The sequence below is a fragment of the Zonotrichia albicollis genome, chromosome 21, assembly GCF_047830755.1.
Source record: "Zonotrichia albicollis isolate bZonAlb1 chromosome 21, bZonAlb1.hap1, whole genome shotgun sequence".
Classification (NCBI taxonomy): Eukaryota; Metazoa; Chordata; class Aves; order Passeriformes; family Passerellidae; genus Zonotrichia; species Zonotrichia albicollis.
In genome coordinates this window covers 8,361,344-8,382,162 of record NC_133839.1, presented here as the reverse complement: position 1 = coordinate 8,382,162, position 20,819 = coordinate 8,361,344, and the positions used below count along the sequence as shown (strand labels likewise).

At 45.0% G+C, this 20,819-nt stretch overlaps 1 protein-coding gene across 1 annotated transcript in view; it reads right to left on the bottom strand.

Moving 5' to 3' along the window:
• CFAP77 (cilia and flagella associated protein 77) overlaps window positions 1–20,819 on the bottom strand; it is a 59,049-nt gene that overhangs the window by 20,731 nt on the left and 17,499 nt on the right. The window contains exons 2-3 of the mRNA XM_074556204.1: window positions 4,715–4,814; window positions 3,121–3,343 (exon numbers count right to left, since the gene is read on the bottom strand). Coding sequence (XP_074412305.1) covers window positions 3,121–3,343; window positions 4,715–4,814 — 323 coding nt within the window. The remainder of the gene's footprint in view (window positions 1–3,120; window positions 3,344–4,714; window positions 4,815–20,819) is intronic.

The following is a 20,819-nucleotide window of genomic DNA, read 5'->3' as shown; positions in this document are numbered from 1 at the left end:
AGCCTTTAGCAGCACAGCCCAGGGCCTGAGGAGGGGCCGGAGATGAGTGGTGAGGGCTCAAGAAGCCCCTTGCCCATTACCCAGTGACCCCAGCCACGTTCTTGTGACAGCAATTTGGGTTATCTGAGTTATTTGGGTTCCCAGGGAAGCAGCTCAGCCCTGAGGCTGGTGGGATGGCACCAGCTGCAATTCCCACTGTGCAGAGAGCTGAAGACTGGGCAGGGTCTGCACTGGGGTTCTGGGCTGTCCCAGAGCACCCCATCACCAGGCTGGGTGTCCCAGCTGCTCTGGGCTGTCCCAGGGCACCCCATCACCAGGCTGGGTGTCCCAGCTGCTTCCAGGGCCATGGAAAAGCACCTTTGCTCCCTGGCCTCCTCAGCCCCACTGTCAGTGCTGGGAGATGACAGGCATGTGCTTTTCTTGCTGAAAAATTCACTGTACCCAAGAAGTTAATAGACCTCTAGATCAGATCTGTTGTTTCTTAAAGACATGAAGTGCTTGGAGTTGTGCAAAAAGACCTTTTGCCAATTTTCTTCTGCCCCCAGACAAGCACATGCCTCACTTGGGAGCACCTTCCCAGGCAGTAGCACTGAGATCCCAGTGAAACAGGGCTGAGAATCCAAACCCAACTGAAATCCATTGACAACCAAGTCATTTTTAGGAAAATGGATCTTGCTGTGACCAAGGATCAGCTTGTCCTGGGAATGCTCACCAAAGCTGGTCTCTCTAACTTGCCAGTCATGGAAAAGTGTGTTAAACTCCCACTTTTACTGAAATGCCTGTAACAACTCCTTGATAATTTGGTTTTATCTATAATGTGCTTTTAAAGTAAAGGGATAAATACAATCAGTCTGCATAAAAGGTAGCTATTAAGGAGAAGGCAAGTTGTACAATAATAACTTTCAATTAAAAGCCCTTTCTCACTACTTCTGCCGTTGTGGGGTCTGCAGATTTTCCTTAAAACTTTTGAAGGATGCCTGGGCTTCTTACAGGCAGCCATTTAACCTCCGTTTATGAAGAAATAAAGCAAAATTGATGTTGATTTTGGCCTGCATTGGGGGATACTTTTGCAACATAAAAGCCCTTTTGCCTGCAATTTGCAGAGCAGCCCTGTCACATAGATGAGGGCTGATACTGATAAAGATAAAGCTTTATAGCTGGGACATTTGCAGCTAACAGCAAGCTAATGCTACATTTTCATTTTGATGCAATTAATGTTAATGTCTGCTACGAAAATTGTCATTAAATACCATTTTAAAATCCATTCAATTTGCATATGCAAAGCCCATTTACTATCATGTAAAATACACAGTGCTGTTCATCATGTCTTTTCTCTAGAATTTGTAGCTGTTATTTTTCTGGTAGTGATTATTAGCTAGCTCTTAAAATAAAAACCTAATGTCTGGTCCAGACCTGCACAGAGCAAGACACCCCCCTGGGCTCCAGGACTTGGAGAGGCTTTGAGCACTGGTTTGTGCTGGAGTTGCACTGGCAAGGAGAAGCTTTTTTGCCTCTGTCCTGCTCCATTCTCAATTTTTGCCCAATGCAGAGCTATGAACTAAGTGGGAGAGAGTAGGATAAAGAACTTTGAAGTGATCTTTAACTCCACCAGAATATTTCTACCAGTGCAAACAGGTAGAAATGCTGTTGCTCTGGTTTTCTGACCCTGGGATGCCAATTTTCTGGCAGACAGCTCTTCATGTTCCTTTAGATTAAAGGGTTGGTATCGAAGCCCATAATACTACAGGTGAAATGAGGCTGTGTTGTGTCATGTACGTTAGATTCAGGTAGTTGATTATCTGACAGGAGTGTTGTAGGAATGTGCCCCCTGTTGACGGAGTGACAAAACTATCCTTTGTTTCCTTAAAAAAGGAAATAAGCCCTGAAGTTTCTCTCCTCAATTAGGTGAAAAGAAACCTCATAGGATCAGGGGGACTTCACCTCAAACTTAAGAACAGCAAACTGGACAGAAGCTAAAAAGTCCTGCCTAAGCAATTTACTAGAATAAAGAAGATTACAAAGGAATTAATCACTTTTGTGAGGTGTTTTACCAGGAGCAAGAACCTCTTGCACCTGTCTTGGGTTTTCTCTGTAAAGAGTTTTGTTATTTTGCCTTTTATTACAACTTTTCTCCTTCCAACACTACCACAGAAGCCATCCTGCTGATTTTATGCCTTCTAAGGTAGCTGAGCTATCTTAGTGTGATATAAACCTCCAAGAGCTTATGAGACCTGGCTGGAGGAGACCATATATCAGAGTGTCATCAGACATGGATGTGATGCTGTGACTCAGCACATCCAGCTTCAGGACACTTCTCTTTTGGGGACTGTGGTAGCTGAGATTGGGAAGGGATGTAGGTGTGAAGGTAGGTGAGGAAACCCAGGGCACCAGGAATATTTCTGTTTGCTCTGGGGTGCTCTGACTCCCAAAGGAGCACTAACTTTAACCCTCATCCATAGAAAAAGTTTCCTAGATATCAATATAGACTAGAATCCACAAAAGTGTAAAATAAATTATAAAGAGTAGTGTAAGTGTATCACTTAGTGAAAAATCTAGGTTTTGAAATTTTTAGTATGTTGTAGATAGAAGCAAAATAGAAAGCACAAAGTGTTGTCCTACGTTTCTTCTTCATGCTTCTTCTTCCTAATTCTTTGTAAGTTTAAGTAGCATTTTGTAATTAAGCAAAAAAGTCCTCATTGAAAACTCTTTGAAATCAGTTATTGAGTTAAAAAAATAATCTTAGTGTCAGTTCTTAATTAAATAGTTTAGTCTTAAAAACCTTGTAACAAAAAATCATTAGCCATTTTGTGCCTTCTAATGAAAAGCTGCCAAACTCACAATAATAAAAATATCTTAGTAATAAAAAAAAAATTAAAATGAAATATTAAAAATTAAATATAAAATAAACCATTTATAAAATATAAAATAAACAATTTATAAAATATAAAATGAACAATTTGTAAAATATAAAATAAACAATAAATATAAAATTAAAATAAATAAAATTAAATCCAAACACAAATTACTGTCTCAAATATCTTCAATCCAAACTCAAAAAAACCAATAACTAATACTGCCAGAGGTAGGAAGGGATAATTTCGTGCTGAGGAGGGCCCTTACCGTGGTGGCTTGCCAAAGGTCATGCCTGGGGGTACCTTGCCCCCATATCTGAGGATGCCCTTGTCCTTGCAGCGGATGTCCATGTAGCCATAGTACAGAGCAAACTCCCTGGCTTTGGTGCAGCCTTCATCTACAGCTGCACGGCCCATGGCCACGAAATCCCGCGGCATCACCCTCTTTCGGGGGTGGGCCTTGGCCTTCACTGTGTCCCAGTGCCCTATGGCTGGAAGGAAATGGAGACAAAGAGGAGGCAACTTGGTTAGATCCTTGATTGATGTGTGTGCACCGTGCATAGGGGTCTTGAGGGGCTAAAGTTCATGGCCATGAAGTCCTGAGGCATGACCCTCTTGTGGGAGTGGGCCTTGGCCTTCACTGCATCCCAGTGCCCTATGGCTGGAAGGAAATGGAGACAAAGAGGAGTAAACTTGGTTAGATCCTTTTGGGAAAGCAGATTGGTGTGTGTGCGCTGTGCATGGCCATAAAATGCCAGGGCACGACCTTCTTATGGAGGTAGGCCTTGGCCTTCACTGCGTCCCAGTGCCCTATGGCTGAGGTGGAAGGAAATAGGAAAAAGAGGAGGCAGCTCAGTTAGCTCCTTTTGGGAAAGCTGATTGATGTGTGCACTTCCATGGGGGTCTTGTGGGGCTGAGGTTCATGGACACAAAGTCCTGTCTTGGGGCATGACCCTTTTATGGGGTGGGCCTTGGCCTTCACTGCATCCCAGTGGCTTATGGGTGGAAGGAAATCGAAGACAAAGAGGAGGGATCTCAGTTAGATCCTTTTGGGAAAGTAGATGTGTGTGCACTTTCATGGGGATCTTGTGGCACTAAGGTTCATGGCCGCAAAGTCCTGGGGCATGACCCTCTTATGGAGGTGGGCCTTGGCCTTCACTGTGTCCCAGTGGCCTATGGCTGGAGGTGGAAGGAAATAGAAACAAAAAGGAGGCAACTTGGTTAGATCCTTTTGGGAAAGTTGATTGATGTGTGTGCACCATGCATGGGGGTCTTGTGGGGCCAAGGTTCATGGCCATGGTTCCAGGGCGTGACCCTATTATGGGGGTGACCTTGGCCGATGGCTGGAGGTGGAAGGAGACAGAGACAAAGAGGAGGCATCTCAGTTAGATCCTTTTGGGAAAGCTGATTGATGTGTCTGCACCTTCATGGGGGTCTTGTGGGACTCAGGTTCCTTTTGTGAGCTTCATACCCCATCCCACTGCATCCCATACTCCATCTGAACTGAATGTCTTCTCACCCTCCACCCTGGCTTGCTCAGCATGTCTGATTTTACAGGGAAATTGTCCCTGAGACCACAAAGCTGGAGCCCTGATAAAGTTATGGCAGTGCCCATGTGCATCACATTTTGCAGGTGCATCCTCCCTGCTTGGGTCTGTGTGAACCTCTGAAAGTTTCCAATGTGACAGAGAAACTTCACTGGTCACCAAGCAATTGGGGTGATATTAATGGAAGTGAGTAATTGCTGGAGTACTGCATTTCCAGCTTGATAAGAAATATTGAAGAGCCGTGGGAAGGAGAGGAGACTTCCTACTAGCATTAGGATTTTGTTGCAGGCCTGTGGTTTAGGGGCAGTGTCCTACCTTCAGGGACTCCTCCATCTCTCTTGTGCATGTACATCCCATAGGTAAAATCAGGGCCTGGCAGGGAGTAGCAGTTCCTCATGGGCTTTCCAAGTTCTGGCTGCAGAAAAAAGAATAGAGAAGCATATGGGACATTAACAGAGAAGCATAAAGACTTTTTCTGATAAGATAAAGCCCCTGAAAAGAGAAGTTTGTAACAGAACACAGCCACATGTACCAGGAGTTTCCAATTGGCAAGGGCTTGAATCCCACTGCAGAAGTGAGTGCCACAGTGCATAAAGGAGCCTAAAGAATGCTGAATTTCACACAAGTTAGGCTTTGAGTTATAAAGAGACCTACCCTTGCTGGAAATAGGGATCCTGACTCAATAGATATGGATTTGAAATCTTCTTGTTTGGTTAATCTCTCCTTTGGTGGGGATGCCCAGCTGAGGTGTCTGCAGCTGGTCTTAACTTTACTTTGAATTATTTCATTTCCAAATTGTGCATCCTCCCAAAAAACTGACAAGCTTCCCCAGGCACAATCACATGGCTGCTCCTGTCTGGGAATAATCAAGACACAAAGCATGCTGGAGGAGGAGGAGGAGAAGGGGGATGAAGAAGAGAGAGCAGAGTGAGGGTTAATAACCCCTGTCCAGAACAGGCACCCTGCCAGAGGACTGTATTGAGGTCTCTAAAATGTGCTTGTGATTCCACTGAATTTTACACTTCACACTCTAAAGGAGGTGTGGCATTTCCACTGCTTTCAGAAGCACAATTTCCCCAGAAAATGAATTTTTGGGACCTGCCCTGTCTGAAACTGCAGCTCATTTGTTGCAAACAGCCCTTTCTAAAAACCATCAACCCAGGGATGTGATGCAAGCACGGCTGCATTTCCTCACATCCCTCCTGTGAGCCAGGAGCACAGGGAGGGACTGTCCCCTGTCCAGCACAAGGGGACTGAGTGGGGTTTTAGTGCCACCGGGGCTGCAGTGGCAGTGACAAACCCTGTGTGCACTCTGTGTGTGCCAGGAGCTCATGCAAAGCTCTGCCAGCTGGGATAAAGGAGCTTTCACTGCTGATCTGCTCCTCCTGTATTTACAGCTATTTTTAGGGTGGTTGTGCAAGGGAAATGGTGGAATGTTCCTCAGAAGCATGAGAAAAGGTGTTTTCCTGGGATCACCTTCTGATAATGGATCAGGGAAGTGAGGTCAGAAATCTGCTGTGGTGGCAAAGGTGTGTCAGATGGGAGAAAAATCACTGAGAAACTGCAGGGCAGGAGAGAGGTTTGTAACCTGTGGCAAAGCTGCTTCCAGACCCTCGAGTGCAGAACTCTGAAATTACATTTAAATTTATTTATTTAAAGAGTCCCTTCTGCAGAGCACCTGAAGTTAACACAGTTGGGTGTTTACTCCATCACAAAATGAGTGCATGCTGTTTCTTTTTATGATCAGGTGGCATTTTACAGTCACTTTGCACTGAATAAATAAAGCTGAAGGTGCTGGATAATTAATTAAAAAAAAAAATCTGGTCCAATATGTTGAACATGGGGAGAATCTGTGCCTGAAGAAAAATCAATGAGCTCACAAGACTCTGGTTGCCTGCCAACATTTTTTACCTACAAAAGCAAAGAAGGGGAAGGATGTAGCAGGAATGAATCCCGCTCAGTGTAATCCACAATTACAGCCTTTCTCATTCATAAATTAGCAAAATGCTTCTTCCAGCTCATGGGCTGGTTTCATTTGTTTGTCCTGAGGCATTATAGGTGTGCTCTGTCATAAAGCAGAGGGGAAACTGAGCCAGAGTTGATGCAGAAGGTCTTTTATTTTTTCCTTTCTCCCCCAGTTCCAGCACTGTTCCCTGTGTTCAGGTTTAGCCTGTCACAAAGCTGCTTGGCTGGAATACAGATCTGTCTGACAGCTGTGCCCATCAGCAGACAACTTCATTAAACCTCATTAAGATGTCATTTCTCTGCCTTATTTCCCACCTCTTGGCTCTAATTAAAACCGTCTCTCTCTGCATCCCAGGCGGTCCTAATTTTCTCTGGGTACCTTCTGCAAGTTTTCTCCCTTTACGACCTCGGTGAGGAAAATCCAGCATCCTAAATGCTGTTTATCCAGCCAGTTTGGAAAAGACAGCTCTAGACCTTATCCTGAAGCATTCCCAGAGCACCCAGCAGAGATCAACACCTCTCAGGGCTGTTAGAAATGATCACTGAGGCTTTGTTTGCTCTCTCAAACTGTCTTAAGGGCTTGGCTGATGCATCCTTTCCCCCTGGACATGATAATTTCCCTGGTGTGTCTGGGCTGGGTTTGGAGGGTGCCATGCTCCCACTGGTCATGGTGCAGTGCTGGGGGTGTTTGATCAGTGGGAATCCCTTGGTTGGCTGAAAAATCAGTGTTGTTGGGTGTACTGAGTTATTCTGAGCTTTTGCCAGGTAGTTTCTGATCTCTGCACCCCTGGGCTTGACCCTGGATTTGTATTTAAGGGTTGGAAAATGTTTGCTGTGGAGGAAGAGGAAGGCTCTGAAAGGGGTCTGTTTCTAGAGGTGGAGGCATTGCGAAGGTTTAAAGAAGTGCAAAATTTTCAAGGATTCCAGGTTTTGTTGCAAGACTTATTTGTGCTCTGTCCCCTGGTGCTCATGGCCCAGCAAAACACATTGCATCAATTTTCTGAAGATGACTGAGAGAGCTGGGGGACATGTCCACACAGAGAGGTCCAGAAAGAAACTGAGATGAGGATTTTTAATCCCTGCCTCCACAGCCTTTCCCTGGGAGGGGCTGCTGGGCAAATCCCTGAATCCTCTGAGTGCTCCGACTCAGCCCCGTCCCCTCCTCTCTGGCTCTGCCCTGTGGACACCTGCAAACTCTGTGCTGGTGCATTTTCAGCCTGCCAGGCCCTGCCTCCTTCCCACCTTCTGTTCCCCTTTTCATTACACCCCCTTGTACAGTAAAGCCTCCCGTCACGCTGCCATTACTATTATTATTGCAGATTTACTGCACTTGCAGAGTGAAGTGATTGCAGTGACAAGGCCCAGCATTTTTCCCTCCTTCCCCCCACGACAGCTTGAAATCAAGCCCTTCATTTGCATTTACATGATCTTGCTGTGCAGCTTATGAGATCGGGAGATTTATTTGCTACTTAGCTTGATGTTTGATTACACTCTAAGAAGGCAGTGAGCTACAAAGTGCAGGGATACATCAGAACTGAGCTACTGAAAGCCTCTGGGGGACAGTAACTCAACATCAGGTTTAGGTAGATGAGAAAGGGAATGTTCAGTGTTTTGAGAAAGGCAAATTTGATGAGATTTTTTTTAAAGGTGGAAGGAAAAACTTAGCTTTTTTTTTTTTTTTTTGTGGTGAGAAAGTAAAACAAGAATGTTGTTATAAAAACACACCTGAAAAATCTGGGTTTGTTAGTGCAGAAGAAATCCTAGCAGGGGCTGGTGGCTGCTGGGCTGCCTGGTGCCAACTGCTTGTAACTTCCACTCCCAAGAAGATTATTAATAATAAGTTGGCAGTTGTCTTCGAAGCTTTTCATAAGCATTAAAGGTCAGAGCCAAAGGAAGTTTTGCTTGATGGACTACCACAAGATCTGTCCCTGATTTATTAAGCTTCAAAGCATGCCACTGATCATTAATACTCTGTAAAAAAGGGGAAACTGAGGCAGGGAATCAGTGTGCCCATGCAGGACAGCAAAGCGAATGGAGTTTGGACTGGGGAGAGAAGTGAGTGAGATCAAATCATTCTGGTCTTCTATAAGAAGAATCTTTCTCTTTCCAGAGAAAAGGGTGATGCTTGGGCAATCTGCTGCCCTTGGAGCCAGAAATGGCAAAGCTCAAGGATCTTGCTGTGAGTTTAACTCCTTTCGTTACAAACACTCCAGACAGATCAGCCAGAGTACATCCACAAGTGCAATCTCCACTAACCTGTGCTCCTCACTGACCTGCCCTGGGAGCTCCAGCCTTATTAGACACCAACCTTTGAGTGTCAGGTGTGGAACTGAACCATTTTCCCCTCTAGAAGCCGTGTTTTGTGTAAGGCCAGCAGCAGAGCTGTCCCCCTTTGCTGGTTAGAGAGGACAATGAGAGAAGACAGGCAGCCCTTCCAGCCCAGATTCTCCTTACACAGCCCCTTGCACCGTTCCCTTGCCATTTTCTTTCTCCCAAAAAAGCAGGAACGCCAACAAGCAAGGGCCACAGACAGAGTCAGACACAGAAACCCCAGTCCAGGCAGCACCCACTGTCTGATACACTCACTGCACTTTCCAACTGTTTGCACTTAGCTTTTAGTCTTGAAAATTGCCATGAGATATGCAATAACAATTAATCATTAAAGACTTAAGAAAGAGTATACCCCATTACATAAAAGACTCCAGTGATGATCTTTATCCAACTTGTAAAATGGGCAGACTTGATGCCACTGAATAATTTCCCTCTCATCTGCACAAAATCATGAATGCAAGTCAGACTTTGAACCTGAAGTGAACACTGCGAGACCAGCTTATAATTACCAAAACTGAAAAAAAGAACAGCGTTTTCTAATGAATGACAAGCCACTAGGTGGAAATCTAATTTGGTCTAATTAAGCAGCCTTTGTGAGGATTTGTCTTTAGATGAAAAGAAGGAGCCAAAGAGATCTAAATGCAAATGAACTCTATCATTTTGGTTTTAAAGGGCCAGGCAGATATGAAAGTATTTGTGTACACAATCTTCATGGGTGTATTCACCTTCTAGTTTTCCACTGAAAAATTCTGTTTGCCCCAAAATTCTGAGACTCTGAATATTAGTCACTGTTTAGGGAGTTAGCAGGTAATGATAATGTAATGGAGTTAGCAGTACGGCATTGCAACAGTTAAAACTGCAATTCTCTGTAACAAGAGTGCTGTTCGAAAATGGCTTTAGAAAAAAAAAATTAAAAAGAGATTTTTTTGCTAAGGAGTCATCTCCCAGCTCTGCCACTGTGGATGTGTGGCACTGTATAACTCTCAGGTCTTCGGGGGCACCTGCTGGACCCTGAGCTCCTGCTCAGCTCCTCGGTGTCAGGATGAATTACTTCAGCATTGATAAATCACCAACACCTTGCCCAGTTGTGCTATTTCTGCTGATTCTGCCGACAGTCTCCACGCTGGGAGCAGCCAGGCCAGGTACAGCCCCAAAGGCTGAGGCTCACCGAGGTGTTTGACTCTAATTGAGATGGAAATATTGAAAACGATCTTCTCCTGCTCTATTAAATCTGCTCCTGACTTTCAGATAAATTTGTGTCTGTGTAAGGTTTTTGTGCCAGCGCTGAAGGTCAAAGCAGCACATGTGTTTCTGTGGAGGGTGTCACAGCTTGTGAAGTTCACATCAGCCCTTGCCTGCTCTCAGGCCTGAGGAAGAAACGTGGGCTGTAGTCAGAAGACAAAGCCCTTGGCAGGAGGGATGGGTTATTCAGGCTAAATGAACGTGCAGGTTACAGCTGCTGCTGAGTGAGGTCTCACCTGGGCCTGATTTTTCTTGAGTTACAACCATCATTCACCTCTGAGAGACAGAATGGGCCTGGGATAGATTTGAGGACATGTAGGCACAATGGCAGCGAGGTTTGGGACAGCATGGGGGGCTCCTGGAGCAGCTGGATGGAGAAGGACCTTGCTGAGTCCTTGTTCTCCCTACAAGAAACATCAGTGGGAATATGGAGGCATGGATGGACAGATCAGTGTGGGAAAAACAGGAAAATAATTCTGTCTTTGATGTGGCAGCAGATTTGGAAGCTCAGGGTATAATGTGGGCAGAATAACACACAGCAGCATGGCAAAAAAAAAAAAAGGCAACTTTGCCATGTTTGCTGTTGGCTTCCCAGAGAAAAGTGGGAAAGGGTGTAGTGGGGTTGTCATTTCCCAGAGAAGCACAGCCCTGGAGATACCTGCTGTGCTGCAAACCCTGAAGTCAAATTCTGCCAGGAAATGCTGTTGCTCAATGCCTGGCTTCAATGAGGACACTGAGTTTTGGCTGAGAGAGGGGTATGGGCTGCTTGAGAGTGAGAGAACATTCTCTAATTGTTAAAGAGAATGGACAATGGTGCTTTTTTTTGTTTGGTTTTTCTTTCCTTTTTTTTTTTAAGTAAGTTCAGTCCCCTTTCAGCACTTATGACCTTTTCTTTGTGTTTCATCCTTAATAATATCTGTTCTTTGAACCTCCCCATCTGCTACTTCAAGAAAAATCCCTTTATGTTCCCAAGACCAGATGTTGGCCCAGATTATGTCCAGAGCAACTCAGCTCAGTGAAGCTGCTCCTTACACCATGCAACTCCCTGCTGCTGCTCCAACTCCATACAGATAGTTTTTATTTGACTCCCCTGCTTTTATATGGGTGCAATAGAACATACTAAGCTAAGGGCTGCCAGTATAACCTTCATATAAGTCACACTGACATTAAAGGAGTGGAATTCAAGTGAGAATTTGACTGTGGGCCTTTCAGAGCAGACTGGATGTGACATTTCCTATATAGTAAAATAGTTCCCCAGCAGCACAGACCTCTGATTCTTAGGCCAAATTAAATCCCTGGCTGCAAATGAGATACTGGCTGCCTTGAGAGCTACCTGTTATTTCACAGCAGAATTTGTCTGAAGTCAATACACTTGTGGTACCTCCTAGAAGAAAATTCAAATATTTTAGATGAGGAGGCAACTTGTTAAATTCAGGCTGAACCTCTGGTTCAGGAATCTCTCGGCTTTCACTCAAGGAGAAACTCTAATCTCTGATCAAAGATGCAGGAACTTACCAACTTCAGTCACCTCATGTACAGAATAATCTCCATTTTCATTAGAGAATAGATAAAGTTTTTGCTGTTAAAAAAGGATGCTGTTTCTTTAATGTAATAAAACCTCAGCAGGACAGAACGTCTTTACTAGACTATCCCTCACTATTCCCACAAGAAATCAAATATAATCCTATTTAAGAAGCTTTAAATAATTTTGAGCTTTCATATTGACTTATTAAAATGCAGCTTAAAAAATGCCTTCCTTGCAATCCCTTTACAAGGGTCAGGGATATAAAATTTGAAGAAATATGATTAGTAGATCAGTTGGAAAGATATGCGGCAGCTTCCAATTTTATTATTTAAAACTCCCTTTAGGAAGAAAAGGTGATTCTGTAAAAAAAGTGGCACCATCTCCCTGAAGGAATCCAGTCCTGGGGCTTCCAGTCCTGTCTCCTGCATTCAGAATTCAAGACTTGTGCCAGGTTTTTCTTAGACCTGAAGAGCCCTTGCAGCTGGGATAGGAGAGCTGCATTCTGTGTGCTCCTAGCCCAGAGAAATGGAGGCTTATCAGACTCAGGCACAGAATAATCCAGGAGCACCTGTGGCCATTCCTGCCTGCTTCAGAAGACAAAGTGATAACAGAGATGCAAATATGCCCCAGAGGACAGAGCACAGGTACAGTTTGGCCCCCAGAGCCTTTCCTTTAGCACCTGCAGACTCGGAGACATGAAGAGCTGTAAACTTTCAGATGTTGGTTGGAGTGGGATCAGCCCCTTTTTCACTTTCTAAACACTATGTGATGGAATAGAATAGAAAATTATGGGATGAAACAAGGCTCCTGCTGTGCTGACTGGAACTCTCTGCAGGGTGAGCTGTGTCTCCAAGCAGCAGCTGCACACTCCACCTGAATCCTGAGGGGTCCAGGCAGAAATCTTCCTCCAGCACATCTCAGTCCAGTTGCCCACGTTCATCCCTGTTGAGTTCAGAGGAAGAGCAGTTCCCCTGGGATCAGCAGGGTTGTAGGGATGTAAATGATGAGACAATTTGACCCCGCTCTTGAAGAATATTAAATACAGCAGACACTCAAATCGTGCTGTCAGTTGGGCACAACTCCCATTAAGCACCGAGGGCCTTGTGCTGATGCAAGGACCTGCCCGAATCATTTGCTCTGTCCTACAGCAAAATGTATTCAAGCTGCTGAAATGTAACTGCAAAACCCAGGCAGCAAAATCACACCCTGCCCATTACACTTACAGCCAGCTGCTGTGAAATCCTAATGTGTCAGGCTTTCTCCAGGAAATAAGGGAACTAATAACTTTACTCCTGCCTAAGGCTGGACTTTGGTCAAGGCTGTCAAAGCTTCTATGATTTTCCAGTGTTTTTGAAAAAAAAAAAAAATATCCATGATTTTTGACATTTTGTGTGTGTGAGCAAGCAGGGAGCTGAGAGAGCTGAACTTGCCAGAGCTGCAGTGCTCAACCTTGGGTGCTCTGCAGGACAAACACCAAAGGGTCCTGAGCCCACTGGTGCCTGATTTCAGCTCCTGAGGATCAGGGGCACTCAAACAGGGCTGACTCCTGCCCAGAGTTTTCTCCTGTGGCAGAAAAAGCAGCAGTGACACCAAAGGCAAGACCAGCAAGCACTGGAGAGAGCCTTAATCCTCCAAGAGCTGTCATGAGGTTTTCCTGCTCCATCTTTGTAATTTTCTACATTTAGGACAATAAAAGGAGTTGTCATGAGGTTTTTCCCTGCCCTGTCAGTAATTTTCTACATTTAGGACAATAACTGTGAAACTGGGCTGAAATAGAATGGGGAGTTGCTACCAATGCTTAAAAACTCTCATTTTCTATAGGTTGATCTTATTAATGGTGCTAAAAACATGGCAGAAGTTATGTGGCTTACAAAATAATGCTTGCTTTCTTCCTACTGGTGCCTGATTTCAGCTCCTGAGGATCAGTGGCACTCAAACAGGGCTGACTCCTGCCCAGAGTTTTCTCCTGTGGCAGAAAAAGCAGCAGTGACACCAAAAGCAAGACCAGCAAGTATTGGAGAGAGCCTTAATCCTCCAAGGGGCTGTCATGAGGTTTTTCCCTGCCCTGTCTTCATAATTTTCTAGATTTAGGACAATAATTGTGAAACTAGGCTGAAATGGAATGGGGAGTTGCTACCAATGCTTAAAAACTCTCATTTTCTATAGGTTGATCTTATTAATGGTGCTAAAAACATGGCAGAAGTTATGTGGCTTACAAAACAATGCTTGCTTTCTTCACTCTCTATCTCTATATATATATTTCTAAAATTCCCCATAATTCTACATCTGACTCCCTCATTGCTTTCCCCACCGAATTTTCTCAATACAATTCCAGCTCTGCTTTGTTCTGCTGTTTTCCTCTCCAGTCCCATTTTATTTTTTTGAAAGGATAGAACAGAAGGGGTTGGGGACTGCTCAGGTATGACATACATGAGCGGCCCAATTGCTTTCAAAGGGGCAACCTTCTGAGGCAACCAAGAGTTGGCTGGAAAAAGTCACTTCCTAATTGCATCATATTTGCTAAATCAGACATTTTACATGCTGAAAAATTCTCCATGTTCCCTTCGTGCTCAGCCATTACAAAAGGCTCCTGCTCTGCTGGAGTTCTGACCCATATTTTCCCTGCTGCAGCCCAAATTTGGTTGCTAAAAGGTAAAAAAAGAGGGGGGAAAAAAAAATCTCTGCCTCATCACATCCCTCCCAAGCCCTGTTCAGCTGCTGTGGTATTTTCCTTCATTATGCTGCTGCCTCAGACTGTAAACCTCTCTAATTTCCTACATCGCAGCTATTTATTTAAATGCTAACTCGCATTATGAAGTGATAATCCACAAGCGCAGGAGATAATTTATGAAGCATTTAAATTAAGAGGAGCAGCTAATTGGGAGCATGTGTCTTATAAGCCTTGCTAACACCAGAAAACTACAAATTAGGGAGAAAATGGAAGATATTTTTATCTTGCTTTTTTCCTTTTGTAATGCACTGAGGAAAAATATTACCATACATCACACAAACACTGCAGCTCACAGAAGTCTTCTGTTGTTGGCTTCGTAGTTACTGGAACACACAATGCTCTCATTATTACAAATTCCTCATTATAACACACAGAATCATCTCTGCTCTCAGAGAAGGTGGAATGAGGTGGGGTTTTCTCCAAATAAAGCGGAATAAATTTTCCAGGAAAGGTCCCCTTCTCAGCTGCATGCATTAATTTAAAAGAGCTAAGACTCCCTTGTTATATAGCAATGTTAAAGTGCATTTAATTTAGGACTGCATCACGCTGTAAGAGTTTTATAGGTTTTTGTTGAAGTGGGAATGAGCATAAATGGCTGTGAATCAGAGAAAAGCAAATGTGCTGCAGCCACAAGGCTGAGGGAAGGTGTTTTGGATGTTCTCTTCAGATTTTTGACACCAAAGTCACAAACTTTGTTTTGAGGTGGTTTATTCATTAAAAAAACTAATATTGACCTGAATCTGAATAGCAATGTGCCCCATGCTGCGCAATTCCAGCTGTACAATGGAGATGGCTTCACTAAATGCTGCTGGCATGGGCTGGAGGGAAAGGAGGACACCCAGGCCAACACAACAGCATTGGGAAAGGTGACAATTATCCCAAGGTCACAATCCTGCACCAGATTCCCTGGGAGGAGCAGGGAGGTGCAAGGCTGGGTGTCCTCAGGGGGCAGCTGCTTTTCTCTCTAAGTGGGGATTTTTGGGTGTTTGTGCTTTGATCAGAGGAATTCCACATCTGGGATGTTCTCCCATAGGAGCCAGAGGGTTTCTCTGCACTCCCCAAAGAGCATCCTGGGCATCCAGGGGATTGCATGAACAGCACTGAGGGAGCTCATGGCATGTGGAGCCTGAGTCTGACAGTAAAAAGATGCCCAAAGAGCATCCTGGGCATCCAGAGGATTGCAAGAATGAGGGGGCTCATGGCATGTGGAGCCTGAGGCTGAGCAAGGACCACCTTAACATGGACCCTCTGCCAGCCTTCAGCAACCACTTCAGTTTTTGTACAGCTGTACAGTGAGATCTTTAGTTAGGATCCTCCTTTACCCAGCAAGCAATTCTTGTGGCTCCCTTGTGTGGCTGCTGGAGACAGATTTGCTGTTAGAGTGAAATATTGTGTGCACACCCTGCCTGGCAGGGTGCTTGGGAAGCACAGTGAGATCCTTGGACAGAGGATGCTCTGGCAGTGTGTGTGTGTGAGTCCAACCCCTCTACATGTCTAGAAAATACCTGTCTCTAATCTCTACATTCTTATTTTTGCTCTTACAAATCTCCCTTTCTGTGTATCCTGTCAGAAACCAGGCAGCAAACAGGCTCTGGCATTATTGGAGCTGCTCCTCGATTCGGAGGAAACCATAAATCTGAAACTTCAATCATATCTTTATGATCATTCAGCAAACAGAGATGGAGGATTTATTCAACATGGGATAGCAAAGGGGAAACTGCAGGGGGTTATTGCAGGAGATATTGGTTTAGCTAAGGCAGAAGTGCTCCCCCGGGCCTCTCTAGGGCCGAGCCAATGAACAATGGCACCAATGACAATAACAAGGCAATTATGGGCAAGAGGGTGAGGAGGGGGTAATGCTTTGTTAAAGATAGAGCTAAGATTCCAGCATGGTGTCTCTTTTGTGTGCTTTAGGAACTAAAGGATGGTGTGTCTGCCTGGGGTGGGCTTATTAGGAGCTGGTGATCCTAAAAACACAGCCAGTGCTTCAAAGTGCCTGTAGCTTGCATGTGACTGTGCTGCTCTTAGGAATTTATGATGATTTCCTCCCTAATTAAATAGGGCTGGCAATGGGTTCCCCTAATCCATGCTGCACTCCAGGGCAGGAGGTAAGCATTTAAACCTCTGCTGAGGAAGGTTTGTCTCTCTGGCTGTGATGATGTTGGGTTTTCTACATTTGGAACTAACTCTTACTCCCAGGAGAAGACCCAGGGGATGTCTGTTGGCCACAGTGTTGTGCCACAACCACTTAAACACAGCCCTTCCACCAATTTGGCTTGGAAAGGCTGTTTTGAGATCGCCCTGTGACCTGGTGCCCAGCCTTGCACTGCTCCCATCTTCTATCTTGGATGATATTTTTAATAACAATAGCCAACTTTCAAAATCCTGAGTGTGGAGAGAAGCTCAGCCCTCAGGTTTCCAATACAAAAACACTTCTGAACAACAAAACAACATCTGCATTTGCTCTCAAGGGGATCAAAGTGGGGATCACTGGAGAGGTGGCTTCTGTGGGCTCAGCCTTGTCCTGGGAAGTTTCCCCAGTACAAAATGGGAACACAAAAGCCTTGGCACAAAGGGGTGGAAATGTTCCTGGGCGAGCTGGATCCTGCCAATGGATGGGACCTGGATGAAATTAGCATCTTTTCAGGGTGCAAGGGACACAAACCTTTTTTTAATTAATTTTTTTTTTTTTACAAAAAAAATGTGATGGTGCAAAAGCAGGAACCCAACGATCCATCCCCACCTGTCCTGCCTCCCCTCCCCTTTCTTTTACCAATTTTTCCCTCTCTCCCTTTCCTTCCTGAGCCCCAGGGCGGTTTGTTTTTGCCTGCAGAAGGAAGGTTGAAATATAGCGGAGGGGTGCAGGCATCTCTCCCTGTGGCCCTGCCCCTGCTGGCAGGAATGCAGCCATAAAATAACCCAGAGCCATCCGTAACCTGTCGCCAAAGCCCCTCTCCGAGGTGAGAGCTTTCCTCCCTGCCGTGGCTGTTAGCTGCAATGTATTTCTCCCTGCACTAAGCACCGTCTTTCCCAGGGCTGCATTACAATGATTTATAAACCCCATTTCTGGGGAAAACTAATAGATCAAAGTGAGGAGAAGGAAAAAAAAAAAAAAGGAGACATGAGCAGCTGGAAGAAGATATTGAAGCATGAAACAAAAAACAGGAATGAAAAAGTAGTTTGTGGCACTAGTGAGTTGTTCTGTGCTGCGCTTGTGTTATTGAAAAATAATAGGGGGAATCTGTATTTTAATCCAGTTTTTTAAAGACACGTTCAAGTAATCTGAAAAGGTCTACCTAAAGCCAGCTTGCTTTTGTGTGCTTGTGCATCTCTTACAGAACCAAACACTTATTTTGCTGTTGAGCCTTTCCCTGTCTAGTCTCATGTCTTATTTAGACTTTCCGTGATTTTAAGCAACATCTAGATTTTGTAACGGGGTAACAGAAAGCATTGCATGGAGGATTGATGCTCCTCTGGACCTGAGCTAAGACTTGGTCAGTTTTTACAAAGGAAACATGGACTGAGGTCAGGGTGCCAGTGGGGTGCTCTGCCTTTGTCTCTGCTTCCTCTCCTGCACAGTGGAGGTGAATGGAGGAGATTCATCACAGAACTCTCAGCTTCAGTCAAGTTAAAACCCGACTGAACTGAGGCAGGAGCACAGCCCAATGCTCATCTCTTAGTTCTACAATGATGAATGCATTAGGGTTTGTAAGAGCTTTACTGATACAGAGCTAATTGGGCTTTTGTGTGTGTTCTGCTTGTCTGGTTCAGCTCCAGACATCCCTGACTTCAAACGTAGGCAGGGCTGGAGAATTATTATGAAAATAACCATAATCCTTGTGGAGTGCTTCATATATTCACAGGGCTGCACAAACCTTCTGCCTCCCATCTCCCCACGTGCAGTGGAAGTGAGAGCAAACCTCACACACCTCTGATGAAATGCACTGAGTAGGACAAACAGCAGATTTGACAGAAAACAGACATGTGTGGCAAGACCACAGGGGCTTTTCTAAGAGATTGTACAGAGCCATGAGAGGGAAGCTGAAGAATTATCCCCAGGCACATCCCAAACTTCTCTGAGGTTTGTAGGTTTCCATTCAAAGCATTTCTCTGTGCTCCTGTTGTTTAAATTTTCACTCTGCCTGGCAATTTGCTGTTGCCAGTTAATGCTGCAGTGCTGTGTTCACTTCAGGCTGCCTGGTTTGCCTTGGTTCCTGATTTCTGCTCCATCCTTTGGTGCTGGTAAAGGGTTCCTGGGGGAATGCAGGTGCAGGGGATGTTCATGGATGTGCATAATTGATCCTTCCCACAGCTGACACAGGAAACAAGCACGTGGTGAGCTGCTGTGCACAAGGAAGGGCTGTGCTTGTTCTCACAGAGGAGCTGTGGGGACAGTCAGGGGCTGAATTTTCATTTTGGTGGCTTGGTAAAAACATGGCCTGGAGAAGACACATCCAGGATGGCACCCATGACAAGATCTGCTTTCAGCTCCATGTCTCACTGTTGATAACAGAGCCAAATATTGCCACTGGCAGGACCAACACCTGCCCATTCAAACCATCCACCCTGAGATATTCTATAATTCTGTGACCCTCATGGCTGAGCCTAACTTTTGGCTCAGGGCTTTGACCAGTAAGAGCTGGGCGAGTTAAAACGAAAATACAATTAGTTTTCTAAAAATATTTTTAAAAATGCTTCAAACAAGAGAGGTCATCTTGTTAAAACATTCAACTGCTTCTTTCCTTTGACTCCAGAGAGCCATGGAGGTCACACCAGGCAGCTGCAGAGGCCCTGTTTGGGATCCTGCATGGATCCATTGCTCTGCTGACCAGAGCCTGATGCAGCTGCCTCTCCCATAGACCTTGCTCTGGTAGCTGCATCCCCTATTACCACAAGCAGAAAAATCATCCATGCTCTAATAGCTATTGTAACCCTCCTAAAACTATGACAAAATCTCTCTTCTGACTCCCCATGGCCCAGCCAGTCTTTGCTCTTCTTTCCTGTCTGCAGAGTGAGCTGGCAGGATGAAAGACAGCTGGGAAGGCGGGAGAGCTGAATGTGGACTAAGAGCTGCCAGAGGAATATGAGAAGAGAATTTTGCCCTATAAGCTTTAATAAGGTGGTGGGTTAAGAGAAATGCAGCTAGGGAGAAAGATGGGGAATGTTCTCTCTCCAAATGGGCACTGCTTCAGTTTGTAAAAGCACCAGGGATTCCCCATGTGGCTTAATTTATTATTTTCCCACTCGTTAAATGCCAAAACAATAAAGCAAAATCTATTGTTAGCTTTAAAATGCAGGTGATTTGCATATGGCTGTGATAGTCCTACTGCTGCCTTCATTTAAACTCAGTAAGCCGAGGTACCTTTAAAAATTATGACTTGTTTTACATTTAATATACTGAACTATGTTAACATAATATTAAGAGGCTGACTTCACAGCTTAATTGCTGCTCACGTAGAGGCAGCTTTAGCAGCAGCAGCAGCATTAGTGTGAGCTGTGCAGCCTGAGATGAGCAGCTGGAGGAGCAGCCTGCACAAAGGGTCTCAGAGCTGCTCCTTCCCTGCCATGGTTCCCCCATAAGAGCACCCTGGAAACCCCAAATCATTTTTACTCCCTTGTGTTCCGGGGTATTTGGCTCCCTAATGCAGGTAAAATTGCACCTGGACAAAGCAGTGTTGGAAAATCAGGTAGGTTTTTGCCCCATCCAGTGAGGTTTTGCAGAGGGGGAAGGAATTGCACCATTCCCTGGCAGAGCTGGACACTCTCTGCTCTCCCAGCCCTGAGTTTGCTGCAGACACTGTGCAGTTCTGCTGTTGGTGTGGTATATTCTCATTTTCTTCCTTCCTTCTTTGACCCTTGCTTGTGTCAGGCTGAATGCAAAGAGGGCAGGACTGGCAATGGGAGCCAGGCCCAGCAGACTCTTAACCTCTCCTTGAATGCAGAGACCCTCTGACCATATTTTGGCCAATGCAGTTGGCTGAGGCTGCTGGGGAAGGCTGAATTGCTGCAGTTTCCTTTAGTCCCTCTGTATTTTCAGCATCCTGAACCCTGGGCCAGCTCTCAACAGCGGGGCATCACCTTTAAGGAGGCAGCTCCTGCACGTGGCTCACTCGTCCTTGATCCCCAAACCTCCAGCAGGAAAGTGGCACAGGGTGCTGCCCTTCTTGTACATTGTCAGAAATGTAATTAACATCCAAATGTTGCCCCAGGATGTGCCCAAAATAAGAGGCATCCTAGGCTCGTCAGGAGCTGAAAAGGTATCCAAGCATTTCCAGCTGCTCACATCCATGTGTGTCTGGCTTCCACACATGGCTCAGATTTTGAGGTCTGGACTCCTTAAAAAAATTGCCTTTTTTCTCCTTGAAAAAAAAGCATCCAGATTGACAGAGATGTACACCAAGTTCTAGCCCTCTATGATTTAAAAGAGCAAAGTTATAGGCCCCTGAAAATTGAGGTTTATAATAGAAGCAATGGCAAACCCTTAACTACAGAGAAGCTACCAGGCGTTGCAACAATAATTGGGAAGGGAGGGAAAAAAAATCACACTGTGTTTTTCAGTGCTTAGCTAAGAAATACAACAAGAGAGTTTATTGCTTGCAAAACACAGCTGCACTGCCTCAAATTGG